This window comes from Apus apus, chromosome 3, assembly GCF_020740795.1.
Source record: "Apus apus isolate bApuApu2 chromosome 3, bApuApu2.pri.cur, whole genome shotgun sequence".
NCBI lineage: Eukaryota > Metazoa > Chordata > Aves > Apodiformes > Apodidae > Apus > Apus apus.
Genome location: NC_067284.1, coordinates 15,125,439 through 15,153,028, shown reverse-complemented (window position 1 = coordinate 15,153,028; position 27,590 = coordinate 15,125,439). Strand labels below are relative to the sequence as shown.

Sequence of the window (27,590 nt, the reverse complement as noted above, 5' to 3'; positions counted from 1 at the left end):
GCAATTCAGTCTCCAAAAGATGGGACTTCACTGAGCAAGTACCAGAACAGCCTAAGATTTTTCCCTATACCCTTTAGGGATAAACAGATACTAAAGGAAGTTCCCAGCAACTGAATTTATCATTTATTCAATATACTTCTTTTTTTAAAGAAAAATGAAGGGAGGGTGTTTTTAATTTAGTTTCAGTTCAGTGAACCAAAAATTGTTTTTCAGATAGCACTGATTTAGCACGCTGTTCCTAGCTTTCATAGTTTTTTTTCTGCATAGGTCTTGCTTGCAGCCCTGTTTAGGGGACGCTGGCTTCTAGTTCTCTTCAATGACTGAAAAGTGAATGAAGGAATATTTTTCAGAGCTTAGTGCTTTTCTTGCTTTTCTGCAAAGATACTATGAAGTCATGTGTTGAAAGTCTCACCAGTCTCCAAGACTTGTTAATGTGATGCTAAGACCTTTTGATAGTGGTAATGTACGTGGTGCTTTTGCCAGACTAAATCTTAAGAGTTTGCACAAAAAAAACCCTGTTTTGAACCTACTAAACCACTTATATATAGACCAGAGCAGTCTTAATGTTCTTAGTGGGCTATTTCTATTGCAGGAGGAACACGGAATATGCCTACTTCTGCTGTATAAGTAAGCTCTGTAAACATGAAAATCTCTCTGCTTTATGGGCTTTGCTTGGCAAAAGTTGAGAGCCTGCTGCTTTTGAAGAAGTGCAAACTTGTGACAACTAGTGCTCTAAAAATGGTGAGGCTTCCTGAAAGTGATGCCAGGTTCACTTTTTAGATAGTGGAATTAGAGATGATCAACTTACATCGTCACATTTGATTACGTCTCTATTAATAATTAATCTAAAATGGATCTAATCTCTTTGGGTCTTCCAGCAACTTTTCATTGACATGTTATACCTGAGTACAAAGGCAACAAAGACCAACAATTCACTGTAAAAATAAACTTAGTCTTTCTTTGCACCAATTTAATATGTCTGGACCGCGTTACCTTCCTTGTTTCTAGGCACAACTTCACAATAATCTGGAATTCAAATCCCCTGGGTATGCACTTAATTCACCACAGTTTTTAATCCTAAAATTTCTCCCATTAATTAGATGTGTGGAACACTGGTTGACATAGGTAAAGGTGTGATCAGTGTGTTTTGTGAAAAGGTAAATTTTGTTGTAGACAAAAAATAAATCCTCAGTTTTTCTTCAGTTGTTTTAGCATGGTTGTTCTGCTACAGATTGCCAGGGTTCTTATCTCTGTATCCACGTATTATATTTCAGTGCATAATAAACTGATACAGCATTAAGGATTTGGCGTAAGTTGCTTAAAGGAGTATTTAAACCTCTAAATCCACATCCTTTTAGAAATTTAAAAATGTGTCACTTGTATTTGTTAGTACCCATTTGAACAAAGGATCACGAGAATTCTTTTCTGCTTACCCATGGTGAAATCTAAGTGCTGTAACCTGTGACAAAGAGCTTGGATTTTAGATTTAGTATTGTGTGCTGAACTTTTAGACAGAAGGATGGTAACAGGATCATAGGTCATGTTGGCTCTAAGGGTATGTATGTGCAGAACACTTCTGGTTTTAGGTCTTTTCCCTCTTTCTGAATTGACGGTAGCAACTCATGAAAGAACAGGGTCTGCAAAGAGGAAGGCTAATTTTGTGGGAGGTTAAGCCTGTGAGGATCTCTCTTTTTGTGAGGCTTTTTGTCCTGGAGCTGTTACAATGTGAGCCCCTGGCTTTTGTTGTAAGTTTGAACTTTGGCTGCTTGCTGTATATTGGACATGTGCCACTTGTTAAAAGCATTAAACAATCATGGGGGGGAATCTCCTGGAGACAGTCTTAGTTGCAATGAAGCTTCATAACTTAGTTTTCAGATTGAATTATAGTGAATGAATTTGCAGGGTGTTAGTCAAATGTAGGCATACAGAGAAGTTTGCACCACATGCCTCTGAGTAAAGAAAACTGTCTTTTTTAACAGTAAGCTGCCACCCACATCAGTGGTGCTGTCACATCCTTTGCAAAAGTAATATGGCTTTTATTTGGAAATATGCACAAGAGTTTGCCCTTCCGGAATAGAGAAACTATATGAAGGTTCAACATACATAATTTTGTCTTAATGATGTTCCTAATATTTACTTTTCTAAGTCTAAAATTACTCCTGTTACGTGACATGAGATAATTCTTAGCAGCTGACAAGGTACACAGGTTTGATTTTGGGTTTTCTCAGCCTGCACACAGGCTGTGAAACCCTGTGCAGATGTGCCTTTGGTGTTCCATCTGTGAACTTCCCTCATTTTCTGATTAGTGTCTCCTGGCTAGCCCTCCCAATCAGTTTTTAGTTTGTGTTGGCTTGTATTCCTTAATAAAGCGGATGTATCAGCCAGGAATTAATACAAAAGTTGAATATTATTTATTACAAGCAATGTAGTATTTGTTACATATCTGTTACTGGTTCACCTGTGTTCAGTGGTTTGTGTAATCTCTTAGAATGAATCCTTTTGGATAGACATCTAAGTGGTAACAATTTCCAACAGCAAAATTTAATGAGAACTAGGACAAGAAGCTATTTCAAAATGTTTAGAATTTCAGTGGTATAAATCAGTGCACCACATTTCAATTAAGTGCTGCTTTAGAGAAGGATAATAAAATTGAGGCATAACAAAAACTGATTTTTCAGAGCACATCTCACTGTTCAACTACATGTGGATTACATTAAATAACAAATCATGCCCATTAGAGAGGAAATAATGCTAAAAGATGGGTTGTAAGTATCTCATGTCTTGAAACTTATTTCTACTGTAAGTTATATCTGTGATGGAAAATGCTGGTGTTGTTAAAATGTGAAGTTTATGGTATCAGGTTTTCTTTCCCTATGAAAAATGTTTATTAAGGGAGGTGTATGTATGGAGAGACGTATGCAAGGTATCATCAAATGAAAGTCTCTCCTGCCTTCCCTTTCTTTTGTCTATATGGTGACACAGTTGAGAGAGAAGGAGAAACATCAAGAAAAAAGATAGAAGTTCTTCCCCTTTTTATGTAGCTTTTTCTTGGCTTTAGTCCCTGAGCCAGGTTGTCCTGAAGTCTGACAAATGCTTGTTCCATTGTTGTTTATTCAGAAGAAGTGGCAGGAGTGTATGGCTAGGAGGACTGCCTCTTAGCCATCCTATTTTATGGATTCAGGATGTGATTTAATGCAATAGACTAATAGATGTTCAGACAACATATTCCACCCCCCATTTTATCTGGAGGTACCTTACTGGAAAGAGCTACTGTGAAGCGTGGAATAGTATCTGAGCAGATTGGTTACATACCCATTCCTTTTGCTTATCTACATTGGCTTCTGCTAAGAAGTTTACTTGTATAACTACATTGACAAAGGCTTAATAGAGTATTTATGTTATGTAATGTGGTTGAGTCTCAATTAATTTGCAAAATAGACATGAGAGGCTTTCCTGTAGTAATTCCAATTAAGGTGAGCTACAACAGGGTTCTTCAGTAACTTCACTGGTTTTTAACCTTGTGTCTGCAGATGGAGGAGGAGGAACCAAGTGAAAGACGATTGTCCCAAATTGCTTCAATAATGAATAGAGTTAGAGACTTGAAAAACAAATACAGAAATGAAGACAATGTCACAGATGAATTTAACTATACTAAAATCTCAACTGATACAACAGGTATGTGTTTTTCTTACTATATTGTCACTTATGCAAATCATCTTGTCCTACACTTAGTGTGAAGGCAATTAACTGAAAGGATTTAAAGTTTTGTAATTCTTCAGTGTTAATGACCACAAAATACATTTAAATCTCTCCTTGTTTCTTTAGTTAACTATGTTGCTGTAATCTTGTGTTAACAAAAAAAAAATAACCACCAGTCATCTTACATGACAGCTTACAAAAAGTGTGTTCTTCTGTTCATGTTTGCTGCTGTTTTAACCAATCTTCTTTGTTACTTTTTTTTGTCAGATAACTCTGGAACTGTTAATCAAATAATGATGACAACAAATAATCCAGAAGATTGGCTATGTTTTTTGCTTAGGCTCGAGAAAAAGGGTATTCCTCAGATGGATGTTAGCTTACTGAATAGACTAATTGGTCGTTACAGTCAAGCAGTCACTGCATTACCTGCAGAAAAGCACAGTCAAGATGAGAGCTATGCTCGCATCCTTGTGAGATTTGCTGAGTTGAAAGCGTAAGTATAAATTTCCAGTTTTCAATATAAGAACTCATAATTCAGAACTCTGTAAAAGTAGTATGTTTTCATTAGTATTTTCTGCAGTAAGTTAGAATTTTGAGCAGGGGTGTTTTCATATCAACTCCTTGAAACTAAGCAGCTTTGGCTAATCAGTGTGTATCTGTTGTGTCTGCAGTGCTGGCATTTTTTGTATACACTAATAAACATGATGTTTCAGAGTTTTTTGATCTAGAGATGTAGACACACTTTTTCTGGGTTCTATGTGTAGTTACATGGGGAAACAGCGTGAGACTAATTTTTTTCCTTCATCTTAAAAGAAGCTGCATGGGTGAAATCTGGTATAACTTTGAATAACTGTAGTCTGTGTTAAACTGTGCATGTTGTATATTAGGATTAATTTCCCTGTGGACTTCTAGAACTGATTTGGCCGCCAGGCAGATGATTTGCTATTGTCTAATCCATCCAGTCAAACCATCCTTGTCTAGACTGCTTTCTCTCTTTTTGGAAAGATGCATCCCAGCTACATTAAATAGCTGCCTTAGGGTAGGAAGAACATCTCCAAACATAATTCTATACATTTATCCTTATGAAATTAGTTTTGATTTGTTGCTTTATTCAATCCAAATTTGAACAGTGTCGTTGTTCAGACATTTTTGGACATGATTTGGCACAGGGTTACAATTTGGTTTTCTTGGTAAGGAGTTTTTTGTCACTTGAAATACCATGTACTTTTAGATTTTGATGAAGAGCCACGTTTTAACATTGCGTCAGCCCCTAACAATTAGAGCTGAGCAGATGGTCTCCCAGTGAACATAGCAGCTGGTCTTTTTCCAATTCTTGTATGTCCTCCCATTCAGCTCTTTGGCAGGTAGCTTAATTTTGCAGAATTATATGGTCTGCTTCTTGGTACTGTCATTTGCAAGGATCTTGCAGCATCAGTGTTTACTGAAAGCATACAATGGAATTTGTCTGTTGAATTACTGTTGAGAAACAATCAGGAGAATAATGACCTGCTATGAATTCTCTAGTACCCTGAAGAGGTAAGGTCTTCTCTAAGTGGACTAGACCGTTATCTTCCAGAAAGATGACCAGTATTTTAAAGATACTGAGAGATTACTTTTTTTTTTGGAAGGTTAGTTGCTTTTCCTTAGAACAGAAATGGTTACATAGGCTTCCAGCTCATACTTTCTGGAATTTCTTTTCCAGGATGGTGATTGAATGCTATTATTAAGTCACATCTGTTATCTTACTACTTACAGTAGGAGTTTAGGTTAAGAAATATTATTTCATACCACCCTTATCACTTAAACTCTTGGGTCTCTTTCCACTTGATCTTTAAAATATGATTTTAAAGGTGGATGCTTTTAAAATGGATACTAGAACTGTGTTCAGTATTCTGTGTATTGTGTTGCAGAAAGCAAAACTGAACGTGACCGAACCACCTGCTAATGCTAGAATGAGTGAATATATTAACAGTATTAGTCGCAGTGTCCCACTGAAATGTCTTTAGTTGCTTCAGTACTACAGCCTTTAGGGACCTTCTTGGCAGAGTAGTCCATATCTTGTTTTGTTATTAAAATGCACTGTCTATAGCTTTACTAAAATACAGCTTTGGTTACCAGGATTACTGTAGAATCTGCCTATCTCACTGGGTAGTTTGAATCTGCTTTTTTTTTGTCTTCTGCTTGATATTTTAAATAGGAAACATATGACCGAAGCTATTTGCCAGACTTGGTAATGAGGATTCTTTTTTTAAAAAGCTGAGCAACCCACTCCCAAACCCCTCTTAAAAAATGTACCCAACAAATTCTGACATAGCATCAATCCGAATGGAACTTTGCTGTGTATCTCCCTAAATGATGGTACCCCATTTGAAAGTTATTTTCAGAGGTTGGCCAGTTTTTAATAATTCATTATAAGATAACGCAGTTTTATTCAGAGTGGCATGTAATATAAAGTCAATTACTTATATGAAATTACGTTTATGAGCTACATGTGTAATCACACCAGAACATGAAATTGTTTTTGACTGATCAGACCTAAAAAACAACAACAATGATGTTGCCTGTTTGTAGTTTTTGGAGATTAATGTTAAGTTAATCAGTGAGTGGTTATTTAAATCTTTTGTGCTTGGTATTTTACTCATTGCTCATAATCTTCTTGGTATATGCAATGTTCCTGTTGTTGGCTGTCAGTTTTTCTAGTACTGTCTATTTTGTTTCTGCTCCTGAAAATCCTCTTATCTTGTGAATTGGAGTGCTTCTGATTTTTTTTTAGCTATTGCAAGTGAAGTAACACTTTGATAAATAGGTGTTCTGATGACACCGCCTCTGGTGGGAGGAGAATGTGCTTTTCAGCAGAGTTCTGTTTGCTGTTGTCCCAAATGTTCTGCCTAAAAGTCAGACCATCTTAAAGTTCAGAGGTGGTGACAATGGCTTGAGATTTTAGTGTCTGTTGGCTTCAACTGTTTTCTGATCAAAGCTCCGTTATTCCATTCTTGGCACTGAACCTGTCTTGTCCTGGTATCTTTAGCTGCAGTTTGAATATACCAAAACCTTTTGACCTATTATGATAGTGATGTTTGAAGAACCCTTGAATGTACTCTGAAATAGGCAAAGGTGAATAGCCAGCTATCTGTAATTGACTATCTGTATTGCACAGTAACCATGCCAGGCCTGCTTTTATGTACTGCTTGTGGCTGTAGCACAGTGCCACCAAGTGTGTGCCACTGGAGGCCTGTTGCTAACATTAAGTCTTGTTCGTATATTGCTATCCAAGTAATTTCTGCTTTCTACAGGAACTTCATTTTTAACATGGCTTTTTGAAGGTGAATGTAATTCACGTTACAGCTTAATTTTTTTTCCTCTGACTTTGCCTGCAGATTCTGTGCCTGTCTTGTTGCTTGGCATGATCAAAGCGGAGTTTATTAAACTTACTGGATTCCAGTAACATGTCTAAACTATGATAGATACTTTTATCATTCTTAATTCCACATAATTCATCTGGAGATATATTCCCTTTAGCTTTCCACGTTGTGTTTTTCTGTACTTATTTTTTAAGCCATTGTCATAAATCTTTCACCATTCCCAATTTTGAGTACTATCCTTGTTATCTGTTGAACCAGGGTGGAATTTTTGAATAAATTCCATTATTTCTTGATCGTGAATTTAAGTATTAAAATATTTTTTTAATAATAAAAGGAGGGAAGGAGTCAATTGAAACAATGCTAATTTATTTCATAGTGATATAGGTTTGGGCCTTTTCTATCTTGACATGTATTTATTTTAGCTGTAGATGCTCTTGAATATTTAAATGGTGATGTACTATATGCAAGCATCTCAGTTGTCCTACTTGGCAATGTATGGCTGAATGTAAACCTAGGATTAAAATGTAGAAGTAGTAAAGAAAGTACTAAATGTGAGGTATCTTGTCTGGACATTGTGGCACAGTCTGTGCATTTCTGAAGTGTACCACGTTTCCCATCGCTGCTTCTGATGTGTCTGCAGAAAACAAATCCACCTTGTGCTACCAAATTTACCTGGTAAGAATGTGTTGCCTAGGAGTATAGGGGAAATACAATTCCCTACATCCGAGTCAGTGCTCATATAGAAACCCTGGTAGAGGTAGCTACTGGGTAAATGCTCTTTTGTCCTAGTTTTCTATAGGTATGGTATTATAGAGGTACCAACAAACAATTTCCTTCAGTGACCTACATCTCTACTAAAGGAATCTGACAATTTGGGTGCAGTTGCAGAAGCTCTTCAATGTAGAAAAGCTCATAACCTCTGGCAAAATTTTGGAGTTCAGTATTGCTTTAGTGTAATGAATTGGAAACTTTGTGACCATATTGCTGTGGAATATAACTAATAATGCATATAATATTTCTTCTGACTTAATACATTTTCCCGTGTTTGGTGTTTCTAAAGCAATCTCCTCCCTTTCCCCCTGCCTTGCAACCTCCTTCATATAGGAGTGGATGCATCTAGATAATTGGAGATTTTTCTCTGTATAGTGTCAGCATTTAGCCTGGAAGGGCTACAGGCAGGTGTTCTGTACAGGTTAGTGAATGTTCCGAGGAAAAATGTCTACATATTTCAAGGACTAATACAAGCAGTGATAAAGAATGAGTCCTTAATCTTTCTCTACAGGTTTGAGCACATCCTGTTTCTTGGTTTTTTTGCCTTTTTTTTTTTTAAAGGGTCAGCTTGATACCTTTTAATGATTAGCTTTTTAAGACTCTTAGCTTATTTGTGCTTTACTAATGGCTCTAGAAAAGAGGAAAAACCTCAGTTATGGATTGCCATAATGCAGCACATAGAACTTACTCCTTGTTCCTCAGGCTCTTCACCTTGTGTAACTATTGATACCCTGTCTTTACAGTCTCCAAGATCCAGAGGAGGCACGGGACCAATTTCATCTGGCCAAACTGAACTGCAAGAAATTTGCTTTTGTGCATGTGGCTTTTGCACAGTTTGAGCTGTCACAAGGTATGTAGAAAAAAAGTCAAGTGAAGGTTTTTATATGTAAATGTATTGCTTTCAGTATGTTTTATTAAAACACCCCCTGCCCCCCCAGTTCTCTTCGATCTCTGTTTGTCATTTAGTAATGTGTAAAAATAATGAACAATATCCTTCCTTACTCCTGTTTTTCTAACTGCAGTGCTTTCTGGAGTAGCGATGCTTGATTTAACAACAGCTAATTTTAACTTTGTTTTTTAAGTGCATTAAAGATGTTTTATAATGAAACATAATAAAGTTTGTCTGGTCAGATCTAAATGAAAGTCCATGAAGGTTGTCTTTCTTTGGTGATACTACAGGAAAAAACGGATTTTAGAATTTCTGTTGAATGTCCTGACAGTTCCTGTAACACTAAAAAAATACTGAGAATATGGTTCTGTGAGTTCATAAAGCATATTTTGTGACTTGGTGCTCTACTTCATGTGAAAATTTGACTTACATGATTCACTTGTAACTAATTCCAGACAGTATCCTTAAAGTGGGTATCTAAGAGAGTAAGTGCCTAAGGAGCAATGGCTTCAATGAATGATGCAAAGTGAATATAAAAGAGCATGAATATAATCACATCTTTAAAAAAAGACCATGTTGCCTCAGTGTAATAGTTTTTATTTCCTTGTTTTCTAACTGTGTTCCTTACTACTCAGGAAATGTGAAGAAGTGTAAGCAGCTCCTTCAGAAAGCTGTGGAGTGCTCTGCTATTCCACTAGAAATGTTAGAAACTGCTCTTCAAAACTTTCATTCACAAAAAAAGCAGTTGCTTTCAGATGAGGAGAAGGAGAACTTTGCAGGTAACTACAGCTTCTTAACATGTTGGTTGAGTTTATAATGTTGTAATTCTAGATTGAAAATAATTCTTCTAATGTTTTTTTCCCTCTAGATACAAACTCATAATCTGCTATGGTCTAATAAAGTCATATTTATCTGTGCTTATTCCTACAACACTTGTTTCCGTCTTCAGTGCAGTGACTGTGGCTTGCAGGAGCCATAGGATGCCAGATTCTCTAATTCTGCAGAGAGTGTTCCTCTGACTGTTGTTAGGTATTTGTACTTTGCAACAGAGACAGCTGAAAGTGAAATAAGAGCTACTAGTGGTGAAGAGGAATTAGAACTGAAACATACAGAATAACCTATGCAGATAGCTTTGAGGTGTATCTTGTGATAGACTGGTAAAGTTCTGGCAGTTATTTCACTTAAGTCAAATCTAGGAAAAAGGATCCATTTCAACTTCATGTATTTATCAGTAAAAAAGTGAAGTGCTTGGCCATATCATAAAAGTAATTGATACTGATTGCTGGGTATGTAACTTCCATAAGGGAATAGTTATTTCTTGCAAACTTCATGATGTAAATTTCTTTGGAGTAGAAATGAGCAAAAAATGTGGTTTGACTTCAATATTTAAGTGCTTGCCCAAGAGTGGTTTCTGACAGTTCTATATTTTAGCTTTGTATAAGGACAGCATTAATGCAAAACAGTTCTAGTTTAATTTTATTAGGTATGCCTTCAGGAATGTGGTTTGAGATTTGGATGGTTCCTGTTGAATCAACCTTTTGTGTGAAACAACATACAACAAATATATTTAATAATTGTTACAGACCATTTTGTGCTTATCCTGGAAAGATTCTTACATTTGTAAGACTGTGTTAGTCTGAATTGTCATTTCTTACATAATTATATAAAATGCCTAGATGAGTAGAAAATAGTGCCATATGTCCTTCATACCAGATTACTGCAAATGTAAATTTTTAAATTGCACTTATTATGAAAGAACATTTTAATATTTTGAAACAAATACAGTCTACAGTATTACCTGAATAATTCTGATTTACTACAGTGTCAAGTACACAAGAGTCTGGACTTCAGAGCATAGTTGGAAATCACAGAAGCATAAAAAGGAATGATTCTGGTGAAAATTCTTCTACTGTTACCAGGCTTTTTCTTGGGTAATGGATTGATTTCTTATTTTCTTAAAAAAATAATTTAAACCAAAACCAAACACTACAGTGTTGTGTTTTTTTTTCTTTGCCTTCAGGGAGGAGAAGTCACAGGAACTTGATGCTCTAGTTAATTACCATAACCCATTAAGACCACTAAGCAAATCTAACCAGGTAGAACATGTAACACTTTGCTTCAGAATCTTAAATCTCTAATTCTCCTTTACAAATCTCATAACTTTCAATTCATTTTTAGGCCTGTCCCTTTGGGAGGGTTCCTGTTACACTAGTAGCTGATGATGATGATGATGATGTGAAGAAGACTGATGTCCCACTTACAGCTAGTGTTATGAAGAGGTATAGATACTTGGTTTATTACACCACAATAGATTTTACTACACCTTTTCAACAGTGTTTTTATTGGATGGTGGAAATGTCAGATGTTAATGTTGAAATTGATATAATGACTATGTGTGAATAATTTTTATAACAGCAGTAGTTATTGCAATAAGCTGCTTTCTATCTTAGTACTCAGATTCTTTGTGTGAGAGCATGCAGAGATCAATTTCATGTTTTGGCTAATCAGTAGACTCAAAATAAATGGAGACTAAGGCAAAAATACATTTTGTTCAAAATAACTTTACACTTGTGTATTGCAGAGTCTAAAATTATACATAAGGCAGTCTTGTAACTTCCAAAGATTTTTGTCTTGCTTTTTAATATCATCCATACAGTGGTTATATTAAGAAAGCAGTTCACTGTTCAGGAGGGGCAGAGTCTGCCAATCAAAGTAGTTTGCTACATGTTACGTGACTGTAGCACAGAATGGAAGTAAACAGGTGAACACTCCTCACCCTGATGAAGTCTGTTACACTGATTTTGTTCCTCTTACTGCTGTATGATTAAATTCATGCAGAAATGGTAACTTTGGGGAGAAATAGGTAAGCAAAGTGTAAAAACAGCGTACTTTTCATCTAGAAGTTAAAGCCCAATATTCTGTATCTCTGAAAGTAGTGGGATAAGGTATTTCACACAATAGTATTGTTCTGTAAGTAATTAAAAATTTACTTAGGAACACACTGGGGTTTAGGATCCTAGCCATAGGTAATCACTGTTGTCTATGGAAGACAACCAGTTAAGTGATCTCTAATTTCATAGGATGATGGTGGCGTACGAATTTCTTTTAACTTCTCATTTGGCTGTCAGAGTGGGTCTGCTTTTCTGTATGTTTCAAACTTGTAGCCTAAAATCTTAATTCAATTGCCTTTTTCATCTGAGTCACAATGCAATTTTTACATTGTATGTTGGCATGTGATGTAATTAACGATCTTATTTCAATAGGCAAATATCTGGCTCCAAATGTAAAGCTTTTGTTGCCCCTTTTCCACCATCAGAACCAAAATCTAGTGGGAGTGATTCATATGACCTGGGAGATTTACTGGTAAGTGAAATAATTTAAAAATAAATATAAGGAACTGTACCTGGCTGTCCTGTGGTATTAGAAAGGAAAGTTTTAAGACTTGTTTCAGTTGAAGAAAAAAATAAGGTCGAATTTTCCTTTATGTTAAGTAATCAGTTGGGAATAGAAATGCTCATTGTGGCTTTTAAATTTGAAAATTGTTATGCAATAAGAAAGAGCTTTCTCTGAACAATATATCTGATGGGAGAAAGGGAGGTGGGGAGGTTAATTTTGAGCTATGCTTTGCATTTCCATGTCCTGTCTCCCTATCCCCCAAAATAAAATACAAGAACAGAAAGCATTTGGGTCTCTTATAGAAACTATGCTTGAAATTCAGAGTGATGGATTTAAAAACAGTATCGGTAATACTTGTCTACATACCTTGCACTCTTTTCTGAAGTATATCTGCTTTGTTGTGTGCTGTTCATTATCATAAGGACATGTCTTTTGGACACTGTGCTTGATGTTTCCCTTGATTTTTTTTAAGATACTCTTTGTTTTATTTTAGTCTTTACAAGAAAGAAATTCTTTACAGTTGCAGAGATTGGATGAGAACAGCTTAGAAATGGCTACTGATTTGACTCTAACTCTCAAAACCAAAATGGATACAAGTCTTGCAATGAGAAGAGAAGGTAACTATTGATGTGATGTTTTAGTGTTTTTGAAATAGAAAAAGCATTGAAAATTTGCTGTTCTGTATTCTTAAAAAAATTGAACTGCTACATATTCTTCAAAAAGTGAAAAGTTGGACTGCTTGGAATTGATGAACATGTAGTTAAAATTTGGCTTTTGAGTAGTACCTGTGAAAGTAGTAAAACAAAGCCCATCAAAACCCACAAAAATGCCCACTGCAACATTGTCAAAAAGCATGGAGTACTGGGCTTGAAGTGAACTGCCACTGTGTAGTGCTCATTTGTCATGTCCTTAGCTCTTGCAATGATATAGGTAGGCATGGAAGTAGCAACAGTGCAAGGTTTCAGATTTAAACCTGCCAGCCCGAGTTTAGAAAAATGTTGACAGAGTAGCAGATAACAGTGCTTGTTTATGAAAAAAAAGTGAATGTTGGCTGAGAAAAACTCAAAGCAAGGATTATAATGTTCCTCAGAGGTAGTGTGTTTAGATGTGAGACAGACTCAAACTTGTAGTAGTTTGCTATTTTGCTACTGTTACTGCAGCAGATGTACACACGTGAGTCTTGGGATAAAGGAAGTTTCTTTAATGTCAGTTACTTTCTCACAAGGTTTCCTAAAAGTATGAAAATACTTTGTCAAAGGGCAGATTATTTGTCCCTTTTCTCTTATGTCTGCAAAAAACCCGAATGATTTTTACTGTTCTTTCTGTATACTGAGCGGAATCCAGTTTATGAACTCTTACAACAAGGATCCTTTGTGTGAAAGACACTTGTACTAAATGAATGTGTCCTTTTTAGTGACTTATTAAATTTCAGTGCCAATGAATCTGCCCTGTTACACTTTTGATTACTGTATATGCTCTTGCTTTAAATAAACAGTGTTTCAGCCTTAATGATGTTGTTTCTTGTGTTCCTTAATTATGTGTAAATATAGCACATAATGATTGTCTGATTTTTAGAAATTCTATTTCTTAAAGAAATCTTAAGTTTCACTATCATTTGAATGGCTGAGATTTTTATCACATTATTAACATACTTTTGGAGTATTATTTTTAACATATTTTAGAAACAGACATTTTTCGTGTATTCCAAAAAACTTAAGCTCAACTTCAATATTGATACGATGCATGGATTTTGACTATAGTGTAAAGTCACCTCAGGATGTAGAAAAAGGTGTGCCATGAGACCACCTTACATTGTGGCCTTTCTGGGAAGTATTATAAAGAACTTGGTTTTGTAGACAGTATTTCAGGACTGGTAAAATTTAGGTTAGTACCAATGACTTAGCACCAACATAATGGAATATGGAATACAAATACTAATCTTTTGCAGTTACTTGCCACCTCTGTGCTTCATCAGAAATCTTAATTCCCTAGAAGGCTTTCTGATTTCTGATCCTGCTGTATAAAATAGGAGAAAATGTCCCTAAATGCCACATCACCTCCAGGGATGGTGAATCAACCACTTCACTGGGCAGCTTGTTCCAATGCTTGATAAGACTTTGTGTTGAAGAATTTTTTTTCCTAGTATCCTTCCCTTGGCTCTACTTGAAGTCTCTTCCTCTTGTTCTATTGCTTCTTACTTGGGAGGCACATTACCCCCACATCACTACACCTTCCTTTCAGGTAGTTGTAGAGAGCGGTAAGGTCTCCCCTGAGTGATGGCTTCAGTGTCCCCTCAATCCCCCAGCAAAATTTCAGTTTGGGTTTCAGGTCATATTTGTGCTTCATTCAAGCTTGCAGATGAGATGTTGGTTGTAGTAGCTCAGTGTTACTCTACTTCTGCTTAGCATGGGATACTGCTTTCTAGTAATTTGAAAATAAACCTAAGCAAGCAAGTGAAGAGACACTCTTAGACTGTGCAATTTGCAGCCTGCTCTGCAGTCTTCCACCACTTCAATGTCCTATTACCTCTTCAAGAGGAACTGAGAGAACATGCCTTGTCCTTTATGCTTCTGGCTTCAGTCATTACACTGTATTGTAGGCTGCCTATTTTCACAGACAACTGACTTCTAACTTGAGATATTGCAGTAAGTAATATGATCTTGTTCTCTTAGTAGTATCCTAAGATTTTTAAGTTGCCATGCTACTACACTGAACAGAATATGAATTCTGAGGATAATATTAATGCCTTTTAATGCCCAATTCCAATAAGCTTACTGTATTAATTTATTCTTATATAGAAGATGAGGTTAAATAAATCTGCCAAAAACTCTTCCTGTGGTTAAGTACTAAATATCAAGTCTTTCTGATCTGATTTTTTCAGAAAAAGTCCAGCATCAGAAGCTGAAGATACCAGAGCCAAGGAGTCTGGAAAGTCAACAGCAACAATCTAGTTCTGGTGAAAGCTGTAGACAGCAGTTGGGTCAGATGCAACTGAATTGTGTAAAAGACAGAAAAAAATGGCCAGTCCAAGGGGTGATGCAGAAAAGCTGCTATACAGAGGTAAAGTAACAGGACTACGTAGTGATTTTATAGCTGCAGCAGCTTTCACGTGTTAGAAAAGGGATTTCTATATTCTTAGTTGTGGCTTCTTGTATGGAGTAACTTCTTGCTTTGCCCTCTATAGGGAAAACAATCAAGCCTTGAACAGTCTAGTCATCCCGTTTCAAGAGGTTTGTCACCACCAGATGCTATTTCTAAGAAAAGTGATCCATCACATGTTTGTGGAACACCAAGCACCACATATGACTATATGGACTGGTAAGCCACTTCTTTGAGCAGCTCATTCACAGTCTTTGAAAAGACTTCATTTTGTAACAGGGTTTCTTAAGCTTTTTTGTTCAGATAACAAACAAGATGTATGGATTATTCCAAAGCTTGATGTCAGGTGCCTGACTTGAAGATTCAGGTTGTGTTTAGTGAACTTTTGTCTTCCCTGTAAGCTTTTCAGCAATTGGAAGTACACTGTCAAATCAGTATGTTCTTATTAAGGCATGTACGTTTTTCTCCGATTCCTGCTACATGACACTTGTTTACAAGCCTTGTTTTTTGTGGCTAACAGGCTTTTTATAGATTGATAACTGTATCAGTCTGCTTCCCATGATGCAATTGTCTGTAGGTTTTCTAAATCTAGAGGCTTGCAGAATCAAGCACAAGTTAGGAAATGCTAGCATTTTTTTATCCATGCAGTCTTAAGTTAGGCATAACCTGCTGTGCATACCTGGATAAATCTTGCTAATTCTGTGATTACTTACTATTTTCCTAAGTCATTAGTGTGAATCATACAGGTCAAAGCTGTATGATGACTGAGCACTGTTCCTGTTGGTAGGATCTCTTGCTCTGTAGCTGTAGAATTTAGAATGTGTCGTGAATGAAGCACAGCATCTCATGTTGGAACTTGATAAAAGTAGTACTTTAACAGATCATGTTCTTGCTTCTTTCAAACTTTAATAATATAGAAATTTAAAAAAAAATTCTCATTGCACACAGTTTGCATATGCATATAGCAAATACATGTGTGCATGTACACATAGCAAATGTGTAGAGTTGAGTGTTTTTGACAGGGTTAAAAGTTTTCTAATTTTAATCTCCTAGATATATAAATTTCCAGTTTTGATCTTAGCATCAAATTCTGTAATTAGTATGTAGTTATTGGATATGGGTTGATGGCTTTAAATTGGAAGAGGGTAGATTTAGATTAGACATCAGCAAGAAGCTTCGCTGTGAGGGTGGTGAGACACTGGAACAGGTTGCCCAGAGAAGTTCTGGATTCCCCATCCCTGGAGGTGTTGAAGGCCAGGTTGGATGGGGCTTTGAGCAACCTGGTCTAGTGGGACGTGGCCCTCCCTGCCTGTGGCAGGAGAGTTGGAACTAGATGATCTTTAAAGTCCTTTGCCAACCCAAACCATTCTATGATTCTGTGAAATACTGGGGGGGGGGGGAGCGTATTTGGTAATATAACTAAATATATGGTAGCTGCATTGGGGAACAAATAAAAAACCAAAACATTTCTTACAGTATTTATTTTTCTTAAATACATGATCTTCCTGCTCATATACACACCATAGCTAAAGCTCTCATAAAAAACCCTCTCATGATTGCTGTGCAGTTGTTTGCCTCAGTATGCTCACTTTAAAAAGTCTCTCTTCATCTAAAAAGACTTTGAATAAAGAGTAATAAGCTAAAGAAAACGAACTGTGGCTCAAACTATCTTGCTGTCTTAAGGTCAGCTCTCCTAGCTACATGGTCCTCTCATTTTCCTGTTTGTGGGGAGTGCCAGCTAGTATCTGAAGATGGGAATTTAATTAGTTTCTGTTTTAAGAAATATTTCCTAAGTATGTTATAGTTTAAGTGTACTTCTAAAAGACTTCTAAGTTCAGAAGTTGAAGTGATCTAAATGCTAATTATGGAATGTAGCAGAAGCTAGGACTTCTGCTAGTCAACAAGGTTTAACTTCCAAGAAGCACTGAAGTTTTGAACTTTGTTGTTAGAATAATATTTTAATAAACAACTAAATGCAGCTATTAATCATAATTTCATTTAGTTTCAGAACGCCAGTTGTAAAGAACAACTTTCTACCAGGATGTCAAATTTCTACTCCCTACAGCCAGCTCCCATATTTTCTACCACATACTCCAGCAACTCCATTTCAAAATCAAGTTGGCTTGCAGGTAACAATTTTAGGCTATCTTCTGTAATTTTCCAGTATGTGTTTTCATTGGAGACTACTTTAGGTTAAATGTATATGTGTATGCATATATATTTTTAATCTAAAATTGTTGTTCATCTTTCTGGATGAGTAATGGAAAACAGTCTTTATTGCTTATTCTTCAAGGAACTCTTCATATTATGTGTGAATTTAGGTAAGTCAGCCCTTGAAAAATCAGTTAAGTTTTGTAAAAATCCTGAAGCTTTTTAAGTCTCAAATCTAAGCCTTTTTAGATCCTAATTAATGAAAGAGACCAGAACTAGAGTCACTATTTTTGTTCTGCTCTGCTTTTATAGTGGTACTACCCACTGCACTGGAGTAACCAGAAGGAGAAGGTAATGTGTGTTAGAAATCCTAAGAGTCTGAGGGAGGTAAAAGTTTGAAGAATTACATTCCTTCTCCATTTTGTTTGATTTCACAAATTTTGATGCATTTGTAGTGGCCTGAAATAATGTAAAAATGGTTTACCTTAGTTGCATATTCAGATAGGAATCTTCCTACCTGTAGATAGAATTGGTGGATAGGTTTAAGCTTCCTACTGTAGGATTAATATTTAAAATTTGTGGTTCTTCTACAGCTTGGTGTAGCAGCTGTGGGCAGTACAGGCTGGTTTAGCCTTGCAGCACTGAATTCTGCTAGCCAGTAGATTGCTTCAAATAAAATAGGTGATTTGAGTACAGCTCTAAATTAGTTGAATGCTGTGAGTGAGAGTCTCTTAGTCTAGTTTCCAAGATTATCTATAAAGAGAAGTGTGAGTAATGATCTGAGAAACTTTTATTAAAGAACACCCTGTCCTTGATTTCCCAATGTGAAGAGCATTGTAATATTTTATATTAAAGAGTTCAGTGATGGTACATGCCAAGTGATCATTATACAAATACTTGTGCTATGGAGGTCTTTACCTTTAAAGTTTAGCTTTACCACAATTGACCTTGTTCAGAAAGACCAACACAATTTAAAGCATATGAACTTGATAAAAAGTAGAGCTCTACCATGTTCCCCTGCATGCACACCAATAGTAATTTTTCTTAACTTTTTTGTTATGTACACAGGTTCCATCTTCTATACCTTCACACGAATGTCTTGCCATCAAAGGAAGAGTTTATACAATATTAAAGCAAATAGGCAGTGGAGGCTCAAGTAAGGTAAGATGCTCTTTTGTCTTTTTAGGTAGTCAATCATTTACACAGTATTAATTTTATTGTAAACATACAGATTGAAGTAATCTAGTAAGGAGTGCCTAATACTGATGTATGAAGTGTGAGTGACCCAGAAAATCTAAAATATTTTGATTTAATGCTTTGCTTAGATTTTATCCCTCATGGAGGCAAAAGAAACATAATGCACAGATTGCATTTGCCAGATACCCAGCAATAACAACCAAATTCATGTCTTATGAAAACGATTCTTCAATTATTACAGGATGTAAAAAAACAGTGGCTAGAGGAAGGGGGGGTTGTTGAGGTAAAGAATAACAGTGAACAAATTCTGAACAAATACGTTCAGAACACTGAACAGAAATTACAGACAAGTTATGGAAAAAGTGATCGCAGAGCTCTCATGAGCATCTAAAACCAGCAGTTAAATCAGTAAGCAATGTTGTGAGCCCACTTCTTTTTTTAGTTTCTGCTTTAAGGCCTGAAGGTAGATTGTATCTGCTCTTAAAGATAACAGTTTCTGTGGTGGAGCGAGTATTAAAATTCCTAATAAAACCAGCTCCTTTGTTATAAGAGATGTGCTGCAGTATTATAGTAGTACTTCGTTTGAGAGGCTATTGTTTAGGGCAATGTGATTACATTGTTGGGAAGTGTGTGGCTTGTAAGGTTTATCGAAAGTTCCTGAAGTGGACAGGCCATCCCTTATTACTGAAGTCTTCTGTAGTTTGTGTGAAAAGTGGAGTGTGTGACTGAAGTGATGAGTGAGCTGCTTTTTATAAGGACAGCTGGGGTCATAGGAGCTTGAAATACCTTGCTAGGAAGCCTGTTGCAGTGTTTGATCACCCTCTCAGTAAATAAATGCTTCCTAATGTCCAGTCTAAACCTGCCCTGATGCAGCTTTGAACCTTTCCCAAATGGCCTGTCACAGAATTCCAGGGGTAAGAGTTCAGCACCTCCCTCTTCGCTTCCCCTCCTCAGGAAGCTGTAGACAGCAATGAAGTCCCTCCTCAGCCTCCTGATACCTAACTGGAATTTTGTTGTTGTTGCCTCATAATTAGATGATTCAAGAGTTGTTTATCTTTTTCATACCTGTCCTTTAAATGGTTGAAAAGAGCAATAAAATTCTCAGTAGCCTTCTCATCTAAAGACTCAACAGACTCGGTTCTGTCAAGCTCTTCTCTAAACTCCAAATTACATGGTCTGGCCTCCAGATCATCTTGGTGTGATGAACTGGATGTGCAGTGGGAAAGATTCTTTTGCATTCTTTATCTTAGAAGTAGTTTGGTGTTGCTTCTTCCTTTTGAAAAGCTACTTTTTCTTTGAAATTTTGTCTGTGGTGAGATGAAGAACCATAGTAAATCAGAATTAGTTTTGAATGAAGTTATTAACTGCCACTGTTTTGCAGGTGTTTCAAGTACTGAATGAGAAGAAGCAGCTGTATGCTGTCAAATATGTGAATCTAGAGGAAGCTGATCAACAGACCGTTGAGAGCTATAAGAATGAAATTGCTCATTTGAGTAAACTGCAGCAACACAGTGATAAGATCATCCGCCTTTATGGCTAGTGAGTAAACACTAACTGTATTAAACCAGTGACTTTTTGGTATAAAGAAGTTACCTTAAATTTTAATGTAAGTACATTTGTTTCTTTTTAGTGAAATTACTGATCATCATATCTATATGGTAATGGAGTGTGGAAATATTGATCTCAATAGCTGGCTCAAAAAGAAAAAAAACATCGATCCATTGGAACGAAAGAGCTATTGGAAAAATATGCTGGAAGCTGTTCACACAATTCATGAATATGGTATTCTTAAGTAATTCTAGGTATTTGTATAGGTTATATGGCAGAGATAATATAAATGTGTTTACGTTTTGCAGGTGGCACTGCTTAGTTTTGGTAAGCCTAATGATCTTCAAAAATAGGTATTTACTGTGCTGGGAAAAAATCTTCAGTGAGACAAAAGATGAGTAAATTTAGATGCAGAGGTAGACTTACTCTGCTAACTCACAGGGATCTCCAAGTATCACTTTTGTATAATGCTTTTGAGTTCTTTGCAACAGCCAGAAAATAATCTTCCATGTATTAGACTAGATTTTATACTCAAATACTGCTTATTTTCCATTAGACTCAAATGTCAGCCACTTATCCTCTCCAAAGAAGCTTTGACGTTAATGGCAGCTTTTATCCAGCTCTATCTTGTTTACTTTGACATAGTGTTTCAGCTTTTTCTCATGGTTCTTCAGGCCTTCCTTTCATCTTTATCTAATTGAAGTGCGTGTATCTGTATTCTGTTTGGCTGTATAACATAAAGGAGAGAGCAGATTTGGATCCTTTGCTTATTTAAGGAAAAAAAAGATGTGGAGAGACCTGTCCGTTTAGCAGAGAGCATTACCTCTTCACAACACAAGAGCACTACAACATTCAATAACATAGGAAGACAGCAAAATATACTAAAACAGGCTGCGTATACAACATATGTCCTTGAAGCAAAATTTTGCAGAGATGGGTTGGTTGATTTTATGGATAATGAAAATTCATAATAAATCATGTGTAGGTTTTTCAAAAGGTCAGTAATATGTAATCCTTAGTGAATGGTACCTTTGAGATTAGGAAGCAGGAAACATAATTATATTGCTTAGTCTGATGTACCTGCTTAATTATTTGAGAAAGCTACAGAAGTGAATAGGACACTGGAATGATCCAGAAGAGCAGCAGTTCAGTGTGACATGTGCACAAATGGCTAGAGGGCCTGTCTGAGAGAAACTATGCAACTCAGGTCCCTTGGACCTATTTTGGGGTGCCTGCAGATTTGAATAAGTAACAATTCAAACTATGAGCTCGTGCAAGCCCTAATTATTTAAAAAGAAATAGAAACACAATTTTCAAAGAATATTTTGGCTTTGGCCAGGTAAAGCTTCTCTTTGTGCAAGAGTTATAGGAGTTGAACAATAAAACCTCTGTACTTCAGTAGTAACTTGGCTTGACTAAACCTGGATTGACTTTAAACTCTATTTTACAGGCATTATTCACAGTGATCTGAAACCAGCAAACTTTCTGATAGTTGATGGAATGTTAAAACTAATTGACTTTGGCATTGCAAACCAAATGCAGCCAGATGTGACAAGCATCATTAAAGATTCTCAGGTGAAATACCTCAGGAAAACTGATGTTCACTTTTCTGTAAGGTGCTATAATGCTTGCTGATTATCTTCACTACTGTAGTAACTTCAGTGAATGTTGAAATTTTGTACTGAGTAATTTTATATGTGTATATATAAATATTCATATGTATGAATTTTTAGATGGTTTAATTTAAAGGAAAAACAATGGCCTTCAGCCCTAACAGAAACAAAATTTCAAGGTGCTTTTCAGCGCTTTGAGACAATATACCATTTTATCAAGTGAGTTAAATTAGAGCATGCTTCACTTACAGGAGTATTTTTACATTTCTATGGCTAGGTTGGCACAATGAATTATATGCCTCCCGAAGCAATAAAAGATATGTCTTCCTATGGAGAAAATGGGAAATCTCGATCTAAGGTAACATGATCTTTTTTTCTTCTATGCCCTTCAACTTAATAAAGTAATTCAGGCATGTATCTGAAGACTTAGTTTTCTCAAAATCTTACTCTCAAGCTAGAACATGAGGAAATCCATTGTGCCATGGTGATGGTGGGTAGAGATTGAAAGTTACATACTAATGTATTGATGACTAATGTTACAAAAGTCTTTTGAGCACGTTAAGGTTCCACCATGCTGTGCATCTCTGGCAATTCACTCCAGGCTAGAGCTTTAAGGGAGTTTTTCTGGAAGGATATTCCATGGAGTCGAGTGAGAGAATAATTTCCCAGTTGCTTCTTGGTTGCCTTTTGTGCTGCTTATGCACTTTCTTCATTCTATTATCTTCAGTTTGCCAAAGGCTGGTGGAGCTCTTATGGTACTGCTGGCTGCTACACAGCTGCATTTTAGCATTCTACAGAAATAAATCTGGCTTAGCAATCTCTTTCTGAGAGGAAGAAAACTTGCTTTTGGTTATAAACCATTGCTAGTATGTTTGCTTAAACAAGAAGTGAGGCAAAGGAACTTCACATTGGCAGTCAAGCTTCAGTTAAGGGGTTCATAGTTTTGTGGAAAGGTGGTATTAAAAAAAAATCCATGTTCATAGGTATGTGCATCACGTAAAGCTTGTGACTTTTTAATAGTTGAATGGAAGTATTACTGTGTAGTGAAACAGAATATTGTTTTTCTAAACACAGAATAGAATGTTTTATAGGTGGATTTCTTTGATTAAGCATGATACTTTTTTACCTTAAAACTTTTAAACCTTTACATTTTTAAAAACTGCATACAAAGTGCAGACTTGTCTGGACTTCAGCTCATCTAAGCAAAATCTAGCCATTGTGCTGGGAGTAAGGCTCATCGTGTGCCTCTTTCCCACCTCCCTCCTCTCTCATTCCCCCAGACTTAGGTGCTTTTCTTAAAGTTCTTCAGCTTAATAAGATAATGGGGAAACTCCTGTTAGGAACAGCCCAGGTATGGTGGTTGAAATCTGAATCCTCTAAAGCCAGAGGAACTGACCTATGGCTACCCACTTTGAGGACTGTGGTTTCTGAATTGAATGAATTTAGTATTCTTATTTTTATTTACTCATAAATACAAAATTAGAATTCTGTTGTTCAACTTGTTAAGGACTACATTTAATTTTATTCTGCGAGTTGTTCAAGTAAGTTGATTTTCAAAGATAATTTACAGCATATTACTTAATGAAGCCACATTGCTGTCTTTAGCATGATATCTTGGTGATTTTGTGTCATAGCTACTAAGATGCAATATATATGCAATATAGAAGAGATAAACTCTTGAGGTGAAATGACTGTACAATTATGATGAATTTCCTGAAGGGGCATTTCCTTAAGTGAGGACTAATCTTAATATTTTTGGTTTTATATTAGATAAGTCCCAAAAGTGACGTGTGGTCATTGGGATGCATTTTGTACTGTATGACATATGGAAGGACTCCATTTCAACATATAACAAATCCAATTAATAAACTGCATGCTATTGTTGATCCTACTTATGAAATCGAATTTCCAGATATTGCTGAGAAGGATCTTCAAGATGTGCTAAAGGTAACTGTCCCTTAAATTAATTTTGATTCAAGTAGTGGCAGCTTCTTTATTTAAAGCATATTTTCTTAAACTGAATGATTTGTGCTTAAGACACTTCTTTTTTTTTCCCCACAAATAAATACTGCTGCCTCTAGTAACAGGCCTTATTCCAAAAGAAGGCTTAATGAAGCTAAAGCTGCTTCATATAGCTTCTTTTCAGCTCAGTGGAAAATAAGCAAGTAAATACTTAAAGCAGTCTGGCTTAATTCCTTTGACTGAACAAAAAAAAATATAGTAGCTTTTGTACTCACTATCCCTTTCCCTCGCCCTCCATATTTGCTTGCTTTTGTGTCTTGGCCTGTGCTTTTACTTGACCCCTAATTGTCTTGCTCAACAGGTAACAAACTGAAATCTAAAAACACTTATCTCCTTCACTTTCAGATCTCGGTGTAATTTTGTGTCATTCAGAATAGAAGGGTGTGGTCACCTCTTCCAGCATTGTTGCTTGAGTAATACAGGTTACCAAGCTTTACTCTGAAGATAATTGCTAATGAAGGCAATGAGGTTAATCTATTACGAATTGAGTTTAGTCTTTCTGAGTATGTAGTTTAACAGTCAGAATTTGACATGCATCTACAGAGTCTTAAGTATCCTCACTGTTAATTCTTAGGAAAATTCTTAATTTATAGGCAAAGCATTGTTCCTTTTCTGCTTTCATTTGCAGCGCTGTTTAATAAGAAATCCTAAACAAAGAATATCTGTTTCGGAGCTGCTGGTACATCCTTATGTTCAAATTCAAAGTAACTGCCAAACAGGTACATTTGTTTTCAAATACATTTTTACTAAGTAGTAGTTACAACTATATTTAAGAAAACAACACATTTTACTCCTATATATGCTTTCCACTTGCTGGTGTAGAAATGTATTTTATTTGGTGTCTTATCTGTATTTTAGTTCAACTTTTCCTACAAAACTGCACTTGTAATTTATATGTAGGTCTGTACAACTTTAGCATAATTATAAATTGACTGCAGGTGTTCCAAATGCAAAAGGAACAACAGAGGAAATGAAACGCATCCTTGGCCAGCTTGTTGGCTTGAATTCTCCCAACTCTATTTCTAGAGCTGCTAGGGTAAGTGAATTTTCTATTTTGTGTGGTATTAGGTGTTAATGCAAACAAAGGTTATAATTAGTAGTGAAAGCTGACAGGATACATATATCAAAGCTGTAAACACAGCTGGAAAAACATTCACATTGCAGTGCTTTTGTTTGCAAGCATGCAGAATGTCTCCACATCCTTCTGAATGGGAAGGGTTGAAAGGATGATAATGACCTTCATTTTTAGCTGTTTCCTTCCTTTCCACCTCCCAGTGTATCTGTATTGATTTATTTCCAAATCCCCCACTGTCCCAGCGTCTCCTCTCTAACACAGTTCTCAGTGTTCTACTTTGCTTTTAAGCTGCCCAAAACCTGTAGTAAGTCTTCTAATTTAAGAACCATCATTAAGAACCATTGAGAAATTTATCTCAGTCTGTCAAATGTGCTTTTGGGTTGCAACTATCCTTACTTCCTGGAAGCTGCTGAACTCTTAGTGCCTCCTATGTGTAAATTAGCCCTGGATGTTGAGGTGTTGATTCCAGCCTCACAGTTTACTGCCTGAAAGAGAAGCTTAGCAACTCTTCACTGTATTGGTTCCTTCCACCTGTCTCTCCAAAGAGGTGATGGTGGTCAAATATGTAATGGTAACATGGAATGCAAAGCTGCTTTCATAGGGAGGAAAGCAAATTCAGTATGCATAGAGTACATATAAAGAAGTTCATTTACACTTACTCTTAGTCATTCCTGATTTTGTAACTACAGGGGTGAACAAAAGACAATCCTTATAACTATATTGTGATGTGGTTATGTTTGTGGCCACGGATTTTCCTATGTCGTATGTTTCCTCACCCTGAGGATTTAAATATCTCTCTACCCTGCTGGTGTTTCCACATCAGAGACCACTAATGGAGTAAACTTGATTTTAAATCTTGCTAATTCCCATGTTCTTTACCAGCTTGTAAAGCTCTGTAGTTTGTTCGCGCTGCTAAGGCAGTGTATGTGTTTTCCTGTAGGCACTACATTGTATTACTACTGGTACAACTATGCTGCCTTAAGTATATCTTTGTCTTCTGATTTCAGAGAGAAGTTTTAGTATGGGGTATGGAATATGTCAGGATGTGATGACTTATTTCAAGTGGTAACACTTGTTATATAGTTGGAATTTCACATGATAAAATTGTGTTCACCTGAATACCTGTGTTTTTATTAACTTCCAGACTTTATATGAACAGTGCAACAGTGGTAAGAGCCTTGATGTATCAGCGTTTGCAAAACTTGGGAGTCAAAAGTCATGGACAACAAAATGATGTGCTACTGTTCAGGATGCAGCAGAGATGTCTGGTCTGTTCGAAAAATATTTTGTGCTGCTAGCTTTTAAAAGGACACTCAGCATAAAATTTGCATTTTAAAATGTTCTTTGTCTTCAGATAATGCTTGCAGATCATTAAAAAGAGTTTATTGAATGTTTTTAACTGTGGGCTGTTTCACTATTTGCATAACGCTTGGATTGAACAATGAAAATTGCTAGTTGGAGATCATGGTCTTTGTTATTTACAAAGACCTACAGTATTTGGAGTACAGAAACTTGTATAAGAATCTTCAAGCTCTTTTCTCTCCCTTGAGCTAAAACAAAAATATTCCTAAAATGCCTATTGGTGTGCATGAAAAACATGCAAATATCTCTTGGAAGTTTCTTCTAGGAACTCAGTATTATGCTGATCTGTCCTTTGCCAACAAATGCCTCTGATGGCCAGTTTTGATCATAACTAAGGGAATAAGCAATATGTTTACTTAAGTGATCAGTTACAGTGCTGGTAGATAAATGGAAATGGTTCCCAGTTTTTGAGCTGTTCCTGTGGTTAAGTGACATGGTGAAAGCATCAGTACTGTGCTGAAGAGTTATATGAATAAAATGCCTGTAAATCAAATATGTTTTTCAAGTATCAAAATAATAGAGAATCCATCAAGATTCAGTATGGTCAGAAATCATAATTTGAATTTTTAAAAGCATTAATACTAAGCACTCTTTTAAAATGCACTGTATGTAACAGGGCTGGGTTTTTTATACAATTAGGAGGTTGATCAGGTTTTGTTAAACTGAGTTATGTTTCTGGTGCAAGTGTATGAATTTTACATTTCCTTAAATGTTTGAAAGATGTTAAAATATCTATTTTAAATTGGGGAAAAAAAATCTTGCCTTCAGTTTTATGACAGCTGCCATGCTGTCTTCAGATGCCTTCTAAAACATGGAGCTTGTCAGTTCTCTAACTTGATCAAACACTTTTAATTAGTCTGTTTTAACTTTCATTCATAACAGCCCTGCATGTAAAGATCCCAACTGCATTATTAAAGTGGCTGTTTCCTTGTTTATCTGCAAGAATCAAGAGTATGTCATATGTCTTGATCAGTGATGGGAAAAGTTGAAGGTCAGCACTGGGGTAGCTTTCCTTTATAACTTCTGCATGTTAGGTTACTGAGTTCATGTTTTCTCAGCTTCAGAAAAACATTGAAATATTTTGAAGTCTCTGTGATAACTTTTGTATTTTGTGTTTGTTTGGATAACTCATACTGAGAAAAGATGTTGTAACATAATTTGTCACAAAGGCCAAAGTTATGGGAGGTTTCTTTCATTGTTAGCATATATTTAAATATTGTTGTCTTTGCCCTGTTTCGAATTTTTTTGTTTCATTTTTTGGTGGTGGTGTTGTTTTTGGTTTTGGTTGGTTTTTTTTTCAGATTGCCTGAATTTACAGGACTTGGTTATTTCTTTTTGATCTTGGAATGCAAGGTTTTACTGACTTACTGCCAGTTGATTTCTGTAGCTTTTATTTCCATGACTCT

General features: G+C 36.1%; 1 protein-coding gene across 1 annotated transcript; it reads left to right on the top strand.

Annotated features, from left to right (window-relative positions):
* Positions 1-3,530: 3,530 nt before the first annotated feature.
* On the top strand, positions 3,531-26,056 carry TTK (TTK protein kinase). The gene is made up of 21 exons (XM_051615993.1): positions 3,531-3,675; positions 3,967-4,192; positions 8,576-8,682; positions 9,357-9,500; positions 10,544-10,652; positions 10,742-10,817; positions 10,900-11,000; positions 11,985-12,084; positions 12,611-12,734; positions 14,999-15,177; positions 15,302-15,435; positions 17,219-17,345; positions 18,436-18,528; positions 19,946-20,103; positions 20,195-20,346; positions 21,563-21,687; positions 22,003-22,083; positions 23,496-23,672; positions 24,376-24,466; positions 24,686-24,783; positions 25,967-26,056. The coding sequence occupies exons 1-21, from the start codon at positions 3,531-3,533 to the stop codon at positions 26,054-26,056; spliced, it is 2,637 nt and encodes an 878-aa protein (XP_051471953.1).
* Positions 26,057-27,590: the final 1,534 nt, after the last annotated feature.

Bases quoted from the DNA above. Each gene is read 5' to 3' on its own strand.
- TTK (XM_051615993.1), top strand. From the start codon at position 3,531: ATGGAGGAGGAGGAACCAAGTGAAAGACGATTGTCCCAAATTGCTTCA. The intron at 20,347-21,562 runs GTATTCTTAAGT...TCTATTTTACAG, and splicing joins TCACACAATTCATGAATATG to GCATTATTCACAGTGATCTG. The intron at 22,084-23,495 runs GTAACATGATCT...GTTTTATATTAG, and splicing joins ATGGGAAATCTCGATCTAAG to ATAAGTCCCAAAAGTGACGT.